Source organism: Neopsephotus bourkii, unplaced genomic scaffold (genome assembly GCF_033783945.1).
Source record: "Neopsephotus bourkii isolate Nb327-2 ecotype Australia unplaced genomic scaffold, CSIRO-AGI_Nbou_v1 NB_272, whole genome shotgun sequence".
Lineage (NCBI taxonomy): Eukaryota > Metazoa > Chordata > Aves > Psittaciformes > Psittacidae > Neopsephotus > Neopsephotus bourkii.
This window is the reverse complement of record NW_026900781.1, coordinates 288,520-307,951: the sequence shown is the minus strand read 5'-3', so window position 1 is coordinate 307,951 and position 19,432 is coordinate 288,520. Positions and strand designations below refer to the sequence as shown.

At 58.6% G+C, this 19,432-nt stretch overlaps 2 protein-coding genes across 2 annotated transcripts; both read left to right on the top strand.

The window, feature by feature from the left end:
- Nucleotides 1-4,126: 4,126 nt before the first annotated feature.
- On the top strand, nucleotides 4,127-5,829 carry TMUB1 (transmembrane and ubiquitin like domain containing 1). The gene is made up of 3 exons (XM_061346276.1): nucleotides 4,127-4,249; nucleotides 4,325-4,753; nucleotides 5,114-5,829. The coding sequence occupies exons 1-3, from the start codon at nucleotides 4,128-4,130 to the stop codon at nucleotides 5,466-5,468; spliced, it is 906 nt and encodes a 301-aa protein (XP_061202260.1). The 5' UTR covers nucleotide 4,127; the 3' UTR covers nucleotides 5,469-5,829.
- On the top strand, nucleotides 5,744-18,872 carry FASTK (Fas activated serine/threonine kinase). Its single transcript, XM_061346246.1, has 11 exons — nucleotides 5,744-5,779; nucleotides 5,951-6,199; nucleotides 6,661-7,273; nucleotides 9,079-9,549; nucleotides 10,106-10,254; nucleotides 10,489-10,705; nucleotides 10,843-11,002; nucleotides 11,377-11,468; nucleotides 11,835-12,471; nucleotides 12,592-12,706; nucleotides 18,335-18,872. The coding sequence occupies exons 1-11, from the start codon at nucleotides 5,744-5,746 to the stop codon at nucleotides 18,419-18,421; spliced, it is 2,826 nt and encodes a 941-aa protein (XP_061202230.1). The 3' UTR covers nucleotides 18,422-18,872.
- Nucleotides 18,873-19,432: the final 560 nt, after the last annotated feature.

The following is a 19,432-nucleotide window of genomic DNA, read 5'->3' as shown; positions in this document are numbered from 1 at the left end:
CTGAGAGAGGGCAAAGCTGCAGGAAGGGGACTCAGCACCCTCTGCAGCACTCTGTCCTCCCTGACAACCCCAGAGACCACATAGATCCCATGGGCAGAGGCCATGGCTCCAGAGGGGAGAGGGGCAGTTTTCTGTCCCTGGGCTGACCTCCTAAAACACATGTGGCACCCAGAATGGGGCATCACTTTCTATTAACAATGTTTGAGATGACTACTGAAAACCCAAAGAGATCCTGCAAAGCCCCACGCAGAATGATGTGAAGGCTGGAGTGAGTGCCTTACCGCAGAAGATTTAAAGAGCACAATCTGTTCAGCTTATCTAAAAGAAGATTGAGGGGTGACTTGATTACACTGTAGAACTACTTTCACAGGGAAGTATTAAATGGCTCTTTAATCGAGCCAGGAAAGATATAAAAAGACTCAATCTCTGGAAGCTGAAGCCAGACTAATCCACGTTGAAAATGAGACACAAAATTTTATTGGTGAGGGTGATTAACCACTGGATAAAATGCATTAAATTTGAGCAGTCATAACCACTCAAATGATTTTGTTCAGACACAGCTTATTTTCTATGTCCTGGAAGCTATAAATCCTGCTTCTGCTTCCTACACAGTGTAATGTATTTTTCAAACCTCCTGCTTCCTTTGCATCCTGCACCCTCACATCCCTGGGATGTTCTCTCCATTTGCGGCAACCCAGCCCCAGCCCCTGAGACCCCCGGTTCCCCCAGGTTTGGCCCAGGGCTGTCTGCATCACCCTTAGCGACACAGGGAAGGGACAGCTTGTTCCCACCAGCTTCTCACCCCGGCATCACGCTTGCAGCAAAGTGCTGTGGGAGGGAGCAGTGCACCCACCATCCTGCAGCACCTCAGCGCTGGGCTCCTGCCTCCTCTCACCTCCTGGCTCACCCACCAGCCCAAGCACCTTGGCAGAGTGAGCAGCACAACCTGCACCCATGGGTGCTGCCCACCGCTGCCATCAGACCCCTGGTGTCCTCCAGCCCTGAGACCCCTCCATCCCTTCCCTGTGAGGGACAGTGTTGTGCTGCAGGGCGGCTTCCCAGGATCTTGCCAGAGACCCCTCATTCATGATGAGCATGGGGTCTCCCGTGAGCTGGTTCTCCACAGTCCTTTGTGAACGTGGATCCCCACCTCGCAATGCTGCAGCTCAGCACTCCCCGACTCCCACCCTGCCGCTCCTTTTTCCAGCCCAACTCTCCCCACAACACGTCTCCATGTCTCTGAGCAGGGCTGGCACCTCGTGCTGTTGGTGGGAGCTCCTCAGGAGCAGTTTCAGCTGCAGAGGCATTCATCTCTCCCATGTCTCTCCTCCCACAGGCGCTGAGCTTCCCTGGAGGCGCTAACGGGGCTCCTTGGTCCCACCAGGATGACAAAGGGAGATGCTGCAGGGAGAGGAGAGGAGTCAGCTCCCAGTGCAGACCTTGACATGTGGAGAGTGAGCAGGGATGCCCTGGTGTAAGACCGAATTCACAGCTTCCCGCTCTGCAGTGTAGCTGCTGAAGGCAAATTACATCAGGGGACTCTCTCTCCTCCTCTGCCGGAAAGCATTCCTCCCCGCAGGCTTCCAGGAGGACTGGGAAGTGAGGACACCAGGAACAGCCTATTTTTACGTCCTGCTGTGCATGCAAGTACTCTGCTCTGGCAGCCTCACTTTCCAGCTCCCTCACTGCTGTTTGCAAGGCAAAAAAGCCTTCCCTGCAATGGCAGGATGAGTTCTGCAAGACAGCAGCACACAGAGGATAGATGCTCTGTCTGCAGTGCCTTCTGCTAGTGCTGGTATGACACTTGTGCTGCCTGCAGCCTTGAGCTCTCCCATCACACATGCCATCACCCTGCACTGCTGCAGCAGAACGATAAGCTGGGAGCAGTGATGACGAGTGCAGAGCAGGATGGAGGAGGCAGCTGAGAGAATCACCACCTCCAGCTCCACGCCCCATCTCTGGGATTGGGAACAGGATCCCAGCTTCCCCCAGCCTCACCAACCAGCCTGCCATTCCCACCCACAGTACAGAAGGGAAAATGGTGAATTCCCAGGAGCCACCCAGCTCCCTAGAACCTCCCTGCATCTCGTGCACCTCCCCAGTCTATCATCTGAAATACCTTGTGCCATCAAAGCGATGGACCCCCAGAGGGAGGGGATACTGTCACCACAGGATCACTCAGAACACCAGACTGGTTTGGGTTGGAAGGGACCTTAAAGCTCATCCAGTTCCAACCCCCTGCCATGGGCAGGGACACCTTCTAGTAGAGCAGGTTGCTCCAAGCTCCATCCAACCTGGCCTTGAACTGAGGGAGCTCCCTTCAGCTTTGTTCCTTTATGAGCACCACAGAAAAGCTGGGCCTCCAGCATTAAGGCTTCACACCAGACACTAGTTGGATAAGGGAGATTTTAGGGTAAATTATGCTGGTAAGTATAACAAAATAAGGGTAAATATATCAAAACCAAGCTGGAGACAAAATCTGCTCCACACTGATTTTTTCACCTATCTTTCACACCTTCCTTCTTCATGAAGCCTGCAGATGAGTTTAAACCCATCTGGGGATTCACAGTCCTCCAAAGGATTACTGGAACTTGGTCAGTTTTAGCCTTTAGCTTCTCCCACAGACCCGTGTTTTCTCTGCACTGCACTTTCACTTTCTTCCTAACACAGACCAAATCTTCACCGGAGCACAGCTCCTGAAGGAGCCACTGGTGCTGCCTGTGGAATTTGCTGGATTGCCCACCTTGCTTTACCATCACAGAATCCTTTATATTGGAAAAGACCCTTAAAGCTCATCAACTACAACCCAGCATTGCCAACACCACCACTAACCTATGTCCCCAGGTGCCAGTCTAAATCTCCCCTTGCACAACTGGAGTCCATTTCCTCTTGTCCTATCACAACAGACCACCCCACACACACACACACCCCTCCTATCAAGTAGAGTGACAAGATCTCCCCAGAGCCTCCTTTTCTCCAGGCTGAATAAGCCCATCTCTCTCAGTCTGTCTCCATACGAGAGGTGCTCCAGCCCTCAGAGCATTTCTACAGCTGCCTGCAGTCCCACTAAGAGGTTTCCAAGGCCATCCCATAAATGGGGAGAGGAGTGGCTGGTGAGCAGTCCGGCAGAAAGGGACCTGGTCAGCAGAGACGGGGGAAGAGCGACTGATGGGCAGCAGGCTTTGTGTGAGTCAGCCCCGTGCCCTGTCTCCCAGAGAGCCTGGATTGCATCGAACAGCAGAACCAGCTGGTCAGAGAGGGAACTGTCCACTGTATTCAACATTAGGGTGGCCTCACCTGGAGCACTGTGTGCAAGTGCTGCGCCCCGCTGTTTGTGAGGATGTGAAGTTCCTTTAATGCACCCAAGGAAGACACAAAGCTGGTGGAGCAGCTAAGGACTTTGGGCTTATCCAGTCTGGAGGGAAGAAGGCTGAGGGGCGACCTCACAGCTCTGTACGTGAGGAGGGTAGGTGGTGAGGGAGGTCCTGATCCCTTCTCCGTGGGATCCAGGGTCAGGATGCATGAGAATGGCTCGAACCTGCATCAGGGGTGGTGCAGACTAGACATTAAGCAGCATTTATTTAACAAGAAGGTGCTCAAACCGTGGAACAGCCTCCCTAGAGATGTGATTGATGCCCCAAGCCTGCCACTGTTCCAAGAGGCATTTGGTTAATGTCCTTAACAACATGCTTTAACTTCTGGCCAGCTCTGAAGTGGTCTGGCAGTTGGGCCAGGTGATGGTTGTAGCTCAATTCCTCCTAACATAGCCCAGTCGAGACTATTCTATGCATTGCCCTCAACAGCCATCCTTCCCTCCTAAGCCTCTCCAAGCGCCACCACATTAACATTAACACCAACACCCGAGGGCCTCCCTTCCTCCCCCTGAACCCAGGCCCGGCTGTTGCAACCCCTTCCTCCATCAGCCCAGAGCACCGCATCTCCTCGGACAGAGACCACCAAGGACCATAAGCCCACAAACGCTAATGGCGGATGAGGGAAGGCTATTAGCTGGCGTCCCGGCGCGGGGCACGCCGGGAGTTGTAGTCCCGCCCCGGCCTCCAGCACACCCAGAACCAAGAAGCGGGACTACAGCTCCCGTAGTGTCCAGCGGGGGGACACTTCTACGCATGCGCAGAATAGAACTACAGCTCCCTGCGCGCTTCGCGGGTGCGCTCTGTGCATGTGATCCACTGGGACTACAGCTCCCGGCGTGGCTTACGGGGAGGCGGAAGCGGCGCGATGGCGGCAGGTGAGGGGCCTGGGCCAGCCGTGGCTCCGGTCGCCTGCGGCCCGGCGGGCTGACGGCCCCGCTCTATGCCCCCAGGTCGGTAACCGCTACCGCCGCCGCCATGACGCTGATCGAGGGCGTTGGCGACGAGGTGACCGTGCTCTTCGCGTTGTTGCTGGTCGCCGTGGTGCTGGGGCTGGCTTGGGCCTCCACCCGCGCCCCCGAGCCCGCCGCCCCGCCCCGCGCCGCCGCGCCGCTGCCCGAGGAGGGACCGAGCGCTGCCCCAACCCCCGTGGAGCACAAGGCCCCGCCGGCGGCAGCAGCGGCTGCAGCGGCTCCCGATGGGCCGGGCGGGCTGGCGGCGGGGCTGCGGCCCCGGGCCAGCCCCACGCCTGCGCAGGGCTCCCTCAGTGAGGGAGACGGCGACCCCGCCGAGCCCAGCATGGTGCTGCGGCTGAAGTTCCTCAACGACACGGAGCGCCTGGCCCGGGTGCACCCCGGCGACACAGTTGGGGCCCTGAAGAGGTGAGGGGAGGGCAGGCCGGTTCTCCCGCGGCACCGCTCGGGGCTGCCCCGACTGGGGCAGTGTTGGGGGCGTCCCCGAGCCCTGCCGGCCGTTCCTGCCTTCCCTGGAGCAGCTGGGAGCTGCCACTCGCACTCTTGTATGGGTGGTGTGTGCTCTGTGTGCCTGTGCCCATCCGTGGTGGGGTGTCCCAGCGTCTTCACTTATGTCATTGCCTGTGGCAGGGGGTGGTGAAATGCGGACATGGGGTTCAGCGGGTGGTCAGGGTGGGTGCATTCACTACCTGCACCTGGGAGGCTGGACGGGGCGGGACTGTGTCCTGATGGGCATGTGACATCTCCCTCCTTGCTGCCCCACTGCAGGGCCTATTTCCCCGGGCAGGAGCAGCAAGTGCGGCTGATCTACCAGGGGCAGCTGCTGCGCGATGACAGTCAGAGCCTGGCTTCCCTACACCTCACCCACAACAGTGTCCTGCACTGCCACATCTCCCAGCACAGCCCGGCCCCCGCGCCCGCCGGTCCCCACGCCTCCGCCGACCCCGTGCACGCTGCCCTCAACGTGGGCAGCCTCATGCTGCCGCTCTTCGTGCTGATGCTGGCCGTGCTCTGGTACTTCCAGCTCCAGTACCGCCACGTCTTCACCGCCACCGCCACCACCTTCTTAGCCGGCCTCACCCTCCTCTTCAGCTTCATGGCCTTCACCATGTACCGCAGATAGCACAGCTCTGTGCCCCGAAAGAGCTGCCGTGCTCCAGAGTACGCATGGTGCCAGGAGGGAGCTGCCTGCACTCCTGAACTGGGGGGCTGGACCTGGACTGTGTGGACCCAGCGCTCCCTCCAGGGGGCCGAGCCAGGCAGGAGGCATCTGGGACAGCACAGCAACCAGGGACAAGGGCATTGCAGGGCCTGGAGGCGGGCTGCCTCTGGGGAGGGGGATCCCAGCCTGGCTCCCATCCCACACCTGTGCCCCGTGGCTCGGATCTCTCATGAGCGATGCTCCCGCCTGGGCTGGTCGAGCCCTGCGTACGGGTATCCGCTCCCCCGGGGGTCCCGGTGTCACGATTAAAGAGGAAGGACTGAACGATGGTGGGCTCCCGGCTCTGATGCGCCTCCGGTGGGAGGGGGGGAGGCCGTGGCGGTGGGAGGGGCGGGGCTACGAGGAGGGGGCGCGGTCAGCGCCTCGGGCCACGCGTTCCGCAGGGCCTCCGCGCCCCTGAGCTGGCGGATCCGCTCCGCCCCGCCCCCTGCACGAGGAGCCCGCTCATTGGAGGATGGGAACCGGTTGCGGGTGATGCGGTCCCGCCCCCGGAAGTGTGGGCCGCGCGGGGGGCGGGGCTGAGCCCGCGGCCCGGCGGGGGCTGTCGGGAAGATGGCGGAGTCGGTGTCCGGGCGGCGCTAGGCGGCCGGGGCGGCGGCGGCGGCGGGATACAGCGCGGCCGCGAGCGCCATGTAGGGCCCGGCACTATGGGGCACGGCTGGGCCCGGGGGGTGGGCATGGGGGAGCCCCGGGTTTGCGGTCCCGTTGCGGCCTGGCCCTGCGCTCCCGGTACCGTGGAGGAGCGCTCGGTGCGGCCCGGCGGTACCGGCCAGGGATCTGCGTGCGCTAGGGCTCCTGGGACAAAGGGAATCTGCTGGCCTCGGAAGAAGGGATGGGGATGAGGGGAGGGATGACATCGGGGGGGGTGCACCTAAGAAGGCCGGAGGCCCGGGATAACGGGGCCTGTGCGGGGCGGGGGACCTGGTGCAGGGGGACTCCGGGTGCGGGGAGCTCAGAAGTGGGGAGTTTATGGGGTAGGTACCCCTGCACTGAGGTGGATCTGGGCGGGTGGAGGGTCCCGGTGTGGGCTCCTTGTTACCCCTCACCGGCTGTTGCCTCGCTGATCCCCCTGCCGCCCTCCTCTCATCCCCAGGGTCTCCCGGTTCTCCGAAGCCTCCCGAGCCGCCCTGCCCTCGCCATGTTGCGCCTGCTGCCATGGCTCCGTGCTCTGACCCGGGAGAGTGTGTGGCCCGGAGTCCTGCAGGGCCTGGCTGCTGGTGACCGGAGCGGGGCCGGGATGTATCCCACCTGCTACTGTGCCGGCAAAGCGAAGCAGCGGGCTGTGCTGCTCCCCTTGGACCCCTATGGCCATGGGTTGCTGCACACCTTCCCCCCAGATGCCTACAGGACTCGAGGCCATGGCAAGAGGAAGAGCTGGAACTTCATCCACGAGAAGATGAGTTATGACACCTTCTTCACAATGAAGCGTCTGATCGAGCGCTCCCGCAGCGTGGGGGAAGTGCTGCGGTGGGTCACGCAGAATCCCAGCAAGGTGTCTGCCAGCCACTACCCCATCGCCCTGCACAAGCTGGGCCAGCTCTTGCAGCAGCAGCAGGGCCATGCTGCAGTGAATGGGGAGAGCCGTGGGCCCAGCCAGGTGCTGGAGCAGCCAGAGTTCCAGACTCTCTGTCAAGCCATCATCAGCGGTTGCTCCAAGTTCGATAACTTCAGTATTGTCAACTGCCTGTATGCCGCTGCTGCGCTGGGTGAGTGTCTGGGCAGCTGGTGTTGGCCTGTGTAGGATCACCCACAGCAAATGGGGAGGCGGAGGGCAGTGGGGCAGTGGAACATGGGCCAGCATGTGGTCTGTGAGGTGAAAGGAAAGCGGGCTTCTCCAGCTGCCATAGACGGAGGAAGGATACACTGAGACAGGCACTGGTGTCTGGGTTTGTGTGTGGATTGACATGTGGCGGTGGCTCTGTGGCAGATGGAGCTGTGCCCTGTGAAGGAGGAGGAGGCTCTGCTTGGGGTTGGAAGGATGGACTGACTGCTCAGGGAGGAGCTCAGCTGGCTGCAGCAGTCAGCCCGAAGGGCAGCCAAAGTGCCTGGCAGGATGTGGGATAAACCACTCCTCGAGTTTTGTTCCAGCCCTGAAAATCAGGGAAACATCTGAGCATCAAAGCGTGTGATGCAAGATTTTGGCTAAACCCTCTGCGAGCTGTGTGCCCTGTATTGGTGGGCATTTGATATTCAGGAGAGAAGGTTCAAGTTGGTTTGGGTTCCTGCTCAGCAGCAGCCCCTGGGCATTACAGCGCCCCTGCTGGGCTGGGGACCCCCAAGGGCCCTGCGGATCCTCCTGCCTGCTCTGGTGGTACCAGGGTGCCTCATAGGTACCCCATGGTGCATGCCTTCCCACCCCAGTGGTTCCTGCCAGCCTCATGCACACGCCTCCTGCCATTCTGTTTGCTTTTATCTTTCCCCCCACTGCCGCTGCACGCTGGGCCGAGGCCTTGGCTGAGCTGCCTGGTGCCGGCCATGGGTTGATGCAGTAACTCTAGACCCTGCTGGAAGGGGGAGGGAAGAAGTTCCTGCTCTGTCTCTCAGCGCTCTGTGTTTGTTGACGCTGAGCTCTGGCTGCCAGGCGCCTCTCCCCTCAGCTGGGCTCCCCCCCGGCCTGCTCTGGATTTGACCCACACTTTGTTCTCTGTCAGTCGCCCTCCCCTGCTCACCACGCTCACTCGCTCATTAATAAAAACACTCACCCGCCTCTTCTTCAAGGAACAAAGCAACTGCTCAGACCAATTCTTCACTTTCCACCTTCTGGCTGATTTTTGATTAATGATAAAACGCAGCGACTTACCCCATGCTGCCTCCGGTGCTTTAAAGCCCTTTTGAAAACTGAAATCTCGTCAGCTGGCTGAGGAGAGCAGTGGGCTACCAGGGCCTCATACGGTGCCTAATGCTCCATGTGTCTCCTGGACATATCTCTCCTGACACACGGAGGGTGGCCTTTGCCTTTTTCCTGTGTGCCTGGCCTCTTGTCTTTCCCTGGTTGAATAATACACCCAGAGCTGGGGGAGAGCGTTTTTCCCAGGAGTCAGGTTTGAAAGACTAAAGCTGCAGTAGGAAAAGGGAGAAGGTTGGAGATGTGAAAGGATTAGTTCCCATCACACAGAGACAGGTTTTATTTCAGTGATGTGTTGATTTCTTGTTTGTTTTCCAACCATAACATTTTTAAAGTATCTTTAGAGGTGTCTTATTTGTCTTTAAGAAGTTGGAGAGTTAAGAAATAAACCTCACTTTTGCAGATGAACTAAAGGACTTCCATTTTGGCAGAGCAGGGGGTAATAACCTAGCAGCTCCACATGGCTTTTTCTGTGGTTCAGATGCCCTCATATTCTGGTCAGGCTGTGCCAGACCGGTCCCTTTCCCTTTCTCACCTTTGATTTGATCACTGGCATGGCAAACCTGTCCCCTGGCTCTAGCCTAGTGCCTGAGCCTACGAGGACAGTTGTGTATAGTGAAGATGGGAGATGGAGTCTGGACGTCCCTCATCCCTTCCCTGTCACAGGCCTCCCCGGGGAATCGCCGCTGGTGCGAGTGCTGGAGGATGAATCCCGGAGCCGCCTGGGCCGCTTCAACCAGAAGGATGTCTCCATGGTGTTCAGCAGCGTGATGAGGCTGCACCCATCCAGCCCCCACCCCCTGGTTGAGTCTTGCCTCAGCAGCTTGGAGCGGCACCTGGAGAAGGAGCGGCACCCCCAGACCCTGTTCCTGCTCCTGTCCTACTACCGGCTGCGGGCACAGGCGCTGCAGGGACACCCGGCCTCCGACCAGCAGCTGATCAACAACCGCAAGATCCTGCGCCTCGTCAGGCACACACTGGGGCAAGTGAGTGCCATGCGGGAGCACGAGCTGGCCCTCTTGGATGAGATGCTGGCCCTGTGCGCCCAGGAGGCGAACAACAAGGCCCTGGAGGCCATCTTCAGCTCTCAGCTCTTCTACGAGAACCGCCAAGAGCGCTTCATCCGCAGCATGGCAGGTGAGGGCAGGGTCCTTGCCCACTGGGCGAGTCTCCACCCCGGTATGGGGGGGTCCATGCACTTGGCAGCCTTGGAGCCTCCTGTCCTGGCCCCGGAGGGCATCTTAGTTTATGACAGCACCAGGGGTTTATATTGAGTGCCAGGAGCTCAGCACCTTGGTGAGGCTGGAGCAGGAGATGCTATGTGCTCTGGCTGTCCTGTCACTCACTTCCCAGCCTAATCCGTCCAGGGTTGGGAGCCTGCCTTACCTCGAGACTGGGAGTAGGCTGTTTTCAGTGGGGTTTCTAGAGAAGGGACCCCATTCTGCGTATATTCCAGCTGTGCTTCCTGGTGTGCATGTGATGGGATTCTGCCTGAGCCTCTTACAAGCCACATAACTTTAAGGTTTTTGGAAGTCTTCTGAGTTTCAGGAGAGATGGCTTTGCTCTGGGTCTTGTTATATCCCACCTGCCTGCACTGCCTTTTCTGCCCAGGCTGTAGTGGCTCCTGGAGAGCTACAGTCGAGCCAGAGCCAGGCCTCTCTGACAATACCCTGCTGTGGTTTGCCCTGTGCAGAGTGGCTCCCCAGGAAGGCAGAGAACCTCACCCCCTACACCATGGCCCTCATCGCCAAGTATGTGGCCCGGCACCGTCTGCGTGAGCCACGGCTGCTCGATACCATCGCGAACTTCCTCCTGAAGCGTGGGGAGCAGCTCGACAGCAAGGTGAGTGCTCACCCCAGGCTGGGGGGATGCCTGGGGCTGCCTTCAGAGCTGCCCTGATGCTGGAGAACCACCTCACTTCTCCTTCTTTGGGCTGGTTCCTTGCTGGCAGCAACCAGGATGTGCTCTGGTTCTTACGGGCTGTGAGAGCCTGTTCCTGCCAGGTTCTGGACAGGTTTGTCCTGTCCTTTCTGCCGCTGCCTGGCCCAGCCCCACTCATCCTCCTCCTGCCCGCAGGTGATCCAGAAGCTGGTGTTTCCCTTCAGTCGCATGAATTACCGCCCATCCAACCACAGCGAGCTCTTCCCCAAGCTGGAGGCCATCCTGGAGCAGAAGGCCGGCAGCTCACCCCTGGCGACCGTCAACATCCTCATGTCCATGTTTCAGCTCAGCCATTTCCCACAGACCGTCCTGCACCAAGTCTTCTCCCCAGCCTTCATCACCAATGTTATGAGTATGTCGGGCTGTTTCCAGGCATCACAGCTCCGGGCTGGGGTGGCGGCAGGTTTGGGAAGCACTGGCGAGCCCAGGAGCACGGCTGGGGCAGCAGGAGCTGCCTGCCAGTGTTTAACACCCATGCTGCCCCCACAGGCAGCCCCTACGCGCTGATCGTGCGCCGCTACCTCTCGCTGCTGGACGCTGCGGTGGAGCTGGAGTTCCACGACTACAGCGGCCCGCGCCTGGACCCGCGCTACCGCGTCCTCATGTTTGAGCACGCCCTCACGGCCGACGAAGCCAACAGAAAGTACAGGTCAGTGCTGGGGAGGGAGGGGAGGGCTGCCCCGGGGGGGCCAACCTGACTCTTGCCAGTTCCACCACTAAACCCTGGCCCTGAAGTGCCATGTCTACAGGGCTTCTAAATACCTCCAGGGCTGGTGACTCCACCAGGTCCCTGGGCAGGCTGCTCCAGTGATTGGCATCCCTTTGGGGAAGAAGAATATGCTGGTGGTGGAACAGTATCGAGAGGAGCTTTTCTGCTGAATGAGCCCAAAGGCTTTCCTTATTTCCCACTCCCATGTCCCTCTGCACAGATGTGCTCCCAGGGACAATGTGGGTTGGCGGTGCCTGAGGGGCAGGATGGGCGCTCTCCCTGTTGCATCCTTTGACTCTGCCTTTTCCCCTCAGTTACAAGGGGCTGGTGGCCGAGGCCCTGCGGCAGCTGGTGGGAGAAGAGTGCTATCGGCAAGATGAGGTGCTGCCTCCAGGATACTGCACAGGTAGCTTGGCTGCAGTAGAGCAGGGCCATAGCTCCCAGGGGAGCTGGCAGTGGGATTTGCAGGACTGTGGGCACAGTAGAAGCCCTGCAGCTGCCTGAGTGCTTCCGGGAGGCCTGAGGGTGGGAGCTTATTCAGGGCAGAACTAGATTTGGCTGCTTTGTCACCACCTTCCCCATGACACTGCTTTCTCCTGGTGCTTCGGGACAAAGCTTCCCAAGCTGCCCTACTGCAGGAGGGCTCAGCTGGGCCAGTGTGGTAGTGGGGGCTTCCCTCTGCTTTCCTCTCTGCTGAGCTGGGTTTCCAAGCACATGTCCCATCAGCAGAGGGGTCTCAAGTCTGGTGCTGATCCCTGTTCTCTCTCCATAGACTTCTTGCTGTGGATCAACCGCTCGGGCACTGTGCTGCCTCTCTCCCGTGTTCCTGCAGCTTCCAAGGCTCCCTCTGTCCACACTACAACATCCCCTGCCGCCATCTCCTTGCGCTCGAGCGTCCTGGCCCTCACCTCAGACTTGCAGGACTTTGCCCCGTTTGCTCCAGAGACACCAAGCAGCCCCCCAGGATCCCGGGAGAACACCCTGGCTGGGAGGTTCCTCCCCACACTTTGCCCTGCCCCGGGGGGGCCCTGCTACCAGCCCCCCTCGGACTATTACTGCAGCCTGAGCAAAGAGTCTTCCCTGGAGAGCCAGGGCAGCTCCACGTTAAGCAGCCCTTCTGAGTGCCTCTCCGCACAGCCAGCTGGCACCCCTGACTGCTCCCCCAGGGGCACCTCCGCAGCCACGCTCTTCCAGTTCCCTATCAGCAAGATCCTGGAGGAGGAAGAGGAGACTACTGCCAGCTGCACTGGCCACGATCACAATTGCTTCCAGGGGGAGCAGGCACAGGAGGAGACGGAGGAAAGGAGTCCCCCCACCAGCGAGGACACCTGCCCTCCACCCTCTCCATGCCGGCCCAGCCCCAAGCGAGGGCCAAGCGACGGCCCGCAGGGAGCTGAGGAGATCCAGAGGTACTGAGATGCCCTTCATCCTCTGCTGTTGTGGGGACTGGGTGGCACTGCTGCCCGTCCTGCCTGCAGGGTCTGTGACGTGGGTAACAGTGTCCTCCTCCCGCTCTCTGTCCTCTGCAGGGTGGTGCTGTCGGTCAATGACAAGTGGCATTACTGCCAGAACTCCGATATCCTGGTGGGCTCACGAGCCATGAGGGACAGGCACTTGCGACTGCTGGGCTACTGTTTAGTTCAGGTAAGAGGGGGGCTGCCCCCTTCCCTCCCCCAGGCGGAGACCACCCATGGCCCTGCGGCAAGATGGGCTGGAGAACTGGTACCTCCACTGCAAGCACCCCCAGTGGCAGCCCTCCTTCCTCCTCCCTTGCTTGCTGCTAGCAAGAGGAAGCAGTGACTCATCTTCACAGCTACTTTTTTTGCCCTCCTCTCCCCACACCAAGACTTTTTCCATGCAGCTGGTGGAAAGCAGGGACAGGGGGACAGCCCCTCATGTCCACTGGTGCTGCAGGAATCCTGGTGTGGAGCTGAGAGACAACCAGCTCACTACTCAGGGAGGGGGAACAGGAGAACGCTGGCTCAGCCTGGGCTCAGCAGACACATCAGCTGCAGGGCCTCTGGGTGGAAAATGAAGTGGGGACTTAGCTCAGGCTGATACCCTGCACTGTGGGCCAAGCTGTGGGTTCTGCAGCATGCCTTTGACTGCTGTGGTGGAGGTGAGGTGAGGCCAACCTCCATTTGGTGCGGGTTTTGGAGCCCTGGACTCTTTGTGTGCAGCCTCTGGCTGTCTGTGGCAAGAGCTGTGAACGAAGGCCTCAAGGCTTCACTGGCACCTTTGTAATTGTCTTTGGTAACTTCAGACGTTGTTTTGAGGTGTGCAGCTTCTGCAAGACTCTTTGTGAGGTGATTTGTAACTGGAGGATGGATCTTTCTGAGGAAAACAGAAAGGCAGGCCTCTCATTCCTGTTTACTTCTCCACTTCAGAGGTCACCTGAATTACAGTCATAGGTCTGTTAAGCAGTCCCATAACCATTTGTTAAAGCTCCTTGCCTCCCTGCTGCTGACGGCACTGTGTGCCAACATGAAGCTCCTCCTCGTTTCATAATTTGCAGTGTACATAGTTCAGAAGCCCTTTGTTTATGCATAGCTTCGGCAGTCCCATGACTCACAGTGTGGTATTTCCTTGGAGATCCCTTGGAGATCACTGCAGGGCAGTGCAGCAGGCCCTGTGCAGCCCACCTTGGGTCTCCCTTGTGCTGGGCTTTGGGATGAGCAGCTGTGGGGCTGAGCAGCTTTGCTGTGTGGAGGAGTGCTCCCAGCTGGTGCCACAGGCTCTCGCTGTGTGTCTGGGCTCTGGGATGCCCTTGGCTGGGAAAGGTGCTTGGCACAGCTGCCTCCACTCCCAGCTTTGGGCCACCGCGTCCCAGAGCTGCCCTTGCTTGCCTGCCCTGTGCTGCACCCACAGCAGCCAGGGACCATGCTCACCTTGCCCGGTATCCATGTCCTGCCTCAAGCCATATGTGGTGACCATTACTGCATGTGTCAGGGCTGCTTCAGGAGAATGAGGCTGTAAGCAGCAGCCCAGCAGTGTCCCTGAGGAGCAAGGCGGAAGGGCAGGAGTGCAGGCAAGCAAGAGCTATCTTGCAGTATGCCGTTAGGTGTCAGGACCTGCGTGACTGAGGCTCTAGAGCTCCTTCCTCCCTTCTGCTCAGCGTGATCATGGGACAGCTGCTGCTGTGGTCAGCTCCCTTTGGGTGTGTGAGGATGGCCACGCTGGTCCCGTCTGCTCTAGTCCCTCTCCAGCAGCAGGCAGTGACAGATGCTTGGAAAATGAGTCAGACATGGATCACAGATAGCCTGAGAACTCCTCCACCTGCCCAGAGACCTGTGTTTGATCTCCCCTTGGACCTCTTCTCTGTGAGCTTTTTATACCTCTTTGAGCCTGCTCTCTTCCACCCCTGTGGTGTCCAGTGCCAGGCAGCTCCAGGCACTGTCACCTGCAACAAGCCCTTGTTTGTTTTAAGCCTGTCAGCTCAGCTGACGTGTGCTGCTGGGTCTGGTACCACGAGGGAGAGAAGAGCAGCTCTGCGGTTACCACCTTCTATGTTTGTGTTTCCAGAGTCGCTTCCCCTTGGCCACCACTGTAAGATGAAGAACCCCAGGCAGTTCAACTTCTTCCTGAGCTGAAGCTGCTTCATAGCTTGCAGGTTCTTGCTCTTGTTTGAGGTTCATTTCCTCTTCTTCTGATAGCTCTACTGCATCTCAGAGTAGCTTAGGTTGTCAGGAGCTTCTGGAGATCACCCAGTCCAGCCCCGGCTCACACAGGCAGAGTGCTCAGTATCATAACCAGTGGAGATTTGAATGACTCAAAGAGAGGTTGCTTTCTGGGTGATCTGGTCCAGGGTCAAGGCCAGTGCTGCTTTACCCTCACAGTAAAAGAGTTGTTTCTTAGGTTTGGGCAGGGGGGGTGTGTGTAACTTAAGTGGTGTTTCTAGTGGTTTAGGTTTGTGCCCTTGCCTTTCTCCGTCTCTGGGCAACACACTGAGAGTCTGGCTCCGTATTGTTTCCAACTGCCTGTCAGGTATTTGCACATATATAAGATACCCCAGTCCTTTTCTTCTCCAGTGCTGTGAGCCTCTCTTTGCATGTCACATGCTGTAGTCCCTTGATCATCCTTATGGCCTTGCAATGGATGTGCTCTGGTACATCCATGCCTTGTTCTGGAGAGCTCATCACTAAACACTTCAGTTGTGTATCACCAGTGCTCAGTAGCAGACAAGGATCCGTTGCCTCCCATAGAATCATAGAGTAGTTAGGGTTGGAAAGGACCTTAAGATCATCAAGTTCCAACCCCCCTGCCATGGGCAGGGACACCTCACACTAAACCATGTCACTCGAGGCTCTGTCCAGCCTGGATTTGAACACCACCAGGGATGGAACATTTACAACTTTGGGCAACCCATTCCAGTGCCTCACCACCCTTACAGTAAAGCACTTCTTCCTTATATCCAGTCTGAACTTCCCTTGTCTAAACCCATTATCCCTTGTCCCATTGCTACAGTCCCTAATGAAGAGTCCCTCTCTGGTATCCTTGTAGGCCCCCTTCAGATACTGGAAGGCTGCTATGAGGTCTCCACGCAGCCTTCTCTTCTCCAGGCTGAACAGCCCCAACTTTCTCAGCCTGTTTTCATATGGGAGGTGCTCCAGTCCCCTGATCATCCTCGTGGCCCTGCTCTGGACTTGTTCCAACAGTTCCATGTCCTTTTTATGTCGAGGACACCAGAACTGCACACAGTACTCCAAGTGAGGTCTCATAAGAGCAGAGTAGAGGGGCAGGATCACCTCCTTTGACCTGCTGGTCACACTCCTTTTGATGCAGCCCAGGATACAGTTGGCTTTCTGGGCTGCAAGCGCACACTACTGGCTCATGGGGAGCTTCTCATGGACCAACACCACCAAGTCCTTCACAGGGCTACTCTCGGTCCAGCCTCCACCAGCCTGTAGCTGCCCCTGGGATTGCTCCGACCCAGGTGCAGGACCTTGCACTTGGCATGGTTAAACTTCATGAGGTTGGCATCAGCCCAGCTCACAAGCGTGTCAAGGTCCCTCTGGATGGCATTCCTTCCCTCCAGTGTATCAACCGAACCACACAGCTTGGTGTCATCGGCAAACTTGCTGAGGGCGCACTCAATCCCACTGTCCATGTCAGTGACAAAGATGTTGAACAAGACCGGTCCCAACATCGATCCCTGAGGGACACTGGTCTCCAGTTGGACATTGAGCCATTGACCACAACTGTTTGCATGTGGCCATCCAGCCAGTTCCTTATCAACCTGGTGGTCTGGTGCTTTTCCTAATGCAGCCTGGGATGCCACTGGCCACCTTTCTCCAAGGGAGCACTGCAGGCGGGTTTCTTCAGCCTGTCCATAAGTCCCTTCTGAAGGCAGCAGAACCATCAGGTGTGCCAGCCTCTCCTCCCCATTTTGTACCTTCACAGCCTTACCAGGGCTGCACTTGGTGCTGGTGTCCAGGTCGCAGGTGAGGACACTAAACGGTGCTGGCCCCATGGTGACTCCTGGGTGTGCAGCTTGTGACTGGTCCAGCTGGACACGGTGCCTGTGCTCACACCTCAGCCATCCTTACAGTTGATTTAGGGCCTTCTCTTGTTGGCTGTGGCACTGCCATGTGTCTGCTCGCCGGGTGCTGGAGTGCCTGTCATGCCTGGCACGCTGCTAAGCTGTCTGGGTATGTCTGTGTGACGGTGCCAGGGCCGTGCTCCTTGGATGCCGTCAATCCGTAGCAGTGGCAGGTCTGGATTTGTCAGTGTCTCTGAGCAGGGCTTCCTCCCAGGAGAGCCCACTCCTTCCATGGCACAGCAAGCAGGAGCTGCCCATGGTTACTGCAGAGGATGCTGGAGAGTGACTCCTCATCAGGGACTAGCGACAGGACAAGGGGAAATGGGTTTACATGTAAACAGAGGAAGTCATAAAACACGTTAGGTATAAGGAAGAAGTTCTCTGCTGTGAGGGTGGTGAGGCACTGGAAAAGGCTCCCCATGAAAGCAGTGGCTGCCCCATCCCTGGCAGTGTTCAAGGCCAGGTTGGATGGGGCTTGGAGCAACCTGGTCTAGTGGAAGGTGTCCCTGCCTGTGGTAGAGATTTAAGGCTCATTCTAACCCAAACCAATCTGGGATTCTGTGACATCACCAGGTCTTGTACCCGGCCCCTTCCTTGCCTCCATCCTCAGCTAGTCCTGTACCTTCCTTCCACCCTTCTGTCCGACCGGGAGTGCCATTGCAGGGTCACCTACCTCAGACCCTCCGCTCTCTCACAGATGCTCTGAGGCTCATGCTTTCCAAGGCAGATGTTCTTTTCCCTTGTGGTCCTCACCTTTTATTGACAGCAGCTCTTTTCCATTGGAATTTTCTAGGTAAGGACATGCTCCTTCCTTCCCTGTACCCTGCCTGGAATAATGGCCAGATTTGATGTTGCCACAAGCCCTGTCCTGTGCTGGCAGTCCTTGCTTCCAGCCTGTTGTTTGAAGGAGCTTTCTGTGCTGTTGATGCTTCTGTGGTGCCTGCAGGGCAAGCGCACTGGGGAGGGAGACCCCGCAGAGCGGGGCCATGAGGAAGGGAGCATGAAGCAGTGCAGGGAGGTGGCTCCATACAAGAACTGTCAGAAGCACTGCCAGAAGCCTTTGGTTCAGACTTCCTGCAGCCAGAGGACTTGGTTCCTTCTCCCCATGCAGAGTTAGCCGCAGTCTTCACCCCTGGCCTGCATGGGACTGGGAGAGCAGCGTTTGTCTGCAGCCTGTCCACTGTCCTGGGGCAGTTGCAGTTTGTCTGTGTCCCATCCCACTTGCTCATCTGTGATGGTCACAAACGGGCCCTGGACCTCATGTAGCACCTATGTCAGGATCTGGGCTTTCTACACAGTCACTGGGTCATCTGTGCCAAGTGTTCCCACCGTGTCCCTTCAGGATGCCTACTATTAGCCCTGTTTCTCAATATGCTGGTGAGACAAAGCTCACTCTGTTGCAGGTGTAGGGATCGGGATGGGGCTGCCTGTGGATGCAGGTGCTGGGGTGGGCAACTAGGTTCAGGGGTGACATGCTGGGAAGGCATGTCCCTCACTAGGCAGCCCCCTCACTACCTCTGCCCTGCGGCAGGGGGATGCAGTGCTGGGGCTTGTCAGCTCCTCCTTGTGCCTTCCCTCCCCTTGGAAGGAGCATCACTTCCCTCCTTCCCCAGGAAGGGGCCCAAGCCCTGGTTGTTCCCCCTTGCCATCACAGCCGGGGGTCCCAGGCAGCCCGGGGCTGGGTGCTGATGGTGGGGGCACTGCTCTGACTGTTTCTCCTCGTCCACTTTCAGCTGCCCTACACGGAGCTGGAGAAGGTGAGTGGCATCGAGGAGGCCAAGCACTACCTGCGGCAGAAGCTGAGGGAGCTGCGCTTCTGAGGGACGGATGCGCTGGCCCTGGGTGGGGAGGGGGCAGAGCGGGGAGGGGGCAGCGGCTGCTGCAGCCCATTTCCCCTGGTTAGGGGGGGATAGAACTGTCCCCCATGCCATGGGGGGTGTGGGGCCAGGCATGGGCACCTGCTCCTTGATGTGGGGCTGGGGTAGTGTGAGATTATTTATTGCTGTTAGCAGGGGAAGGGGTATGATTTGGGTGCGTAGGGGAGTCTTTGGGTGCTGGGGATGAGGGGTCCCACGGTGCCCCCCCCCCAGCGCTGTCTGCAAGCATTGCTGCAGCGGGGCCTGGCCAGGTCTCCTGGCAGCTTTGGGGGATCCCTGTGCTCCCAGCACTGCTGTGGGAAGGGAGGGCTGGGCCTGGCCCCCAACTGTGGGGTCCCAGGAGCCGTGACAGAGCCTGCAGGGCCGACGGTTTGCACAGGGGGGGCTGCTCCCTGGGCCCTGAGCCGGGAGGGGGGGGGGGGCTTGGGAAGTGGGGGGTTAAATTTACAATAAAACCGATGAAAAGTGTGCAAAGTCCGTTCTGTTTATTAGGACAAGGCAAGACCCACAAGCCCTGTCCTGTGCTGCGCTGGGCATAGCAGGATGGGACCCCCGGCCCGGCAGCCCAGGGCTCAGGCACCAGCTGTCTGCCACGGGGGTCCCTTTGGTGGTTGTGGGGTTCCCTCCGTAGCAGCGCCTGGTGCCTGGGATGCTGCTGCCTGCAGCCCTGCCCTTACGCAGCCATGGGGCAGGGGTGCATGGGGCTCCCCAGCACCTCCAGCCCCAACCACGTGGGCACCCCTCGACCCGGCATGCTAGTTATAAAGCTGTTTATTGCCATTTAAATTACTCTGTTAAATAAAACACAGTGGGATTTAGGCAACACCTGATTGTCTGGCAGGAGCCCAGGGCCGGGGGCTGCGGAGGGGTTGGGGCCTGGCCAGGACCTGCAGCTCTGCTGGGGGGTAGCTGGGGGGGGGGGCTCTGCCCCATGGCAACGTCAGGATGTGCCCC

Coding starts and splice junctions, on each gene's coding strand:
- TMUB1 (XM_061346276.1), top strand. CDS start 4,128: ATGCGCAGAATAGAACTACAGCTCCCTGCGCGCTTCGCGGGTGCGCTC. Junction 4,250..4,324: donor AAGCGGCGCGATGGCGGCAG/GTGAGGGGCCTG, acceptor CTATGCCCCCAG/GTCGGTAACCGCTACCGCCG. Junction 4,754..5,113: donor ACAGTTGGGGCCCTGAAGAG/GTGAGGGGAGGG, acceptor GCCCCACTGCAG/GGCCTATTTCCCCGGGCAGG.
- FASTK (XM_061346246.1), top strand. CDS start 5,744: ATGCTCCCGCCTGGGCTGGTCGAGCCCTGCGTACGG. Junction 10,706..10,842: donor CTTCATCACCAATGTTATGA/GTATGTCGGGCT, acceptor CTGCCCCCACAG/GCAGCCCCTACGCGCTGATC. Junction 11,003..11,376: donor GAAGCCAACAGAAAGTACAG/GTCAGTGCTGGG, acceptor TTTTCCCCTCAG/TTACAAGGGGCTGGTGGCCG.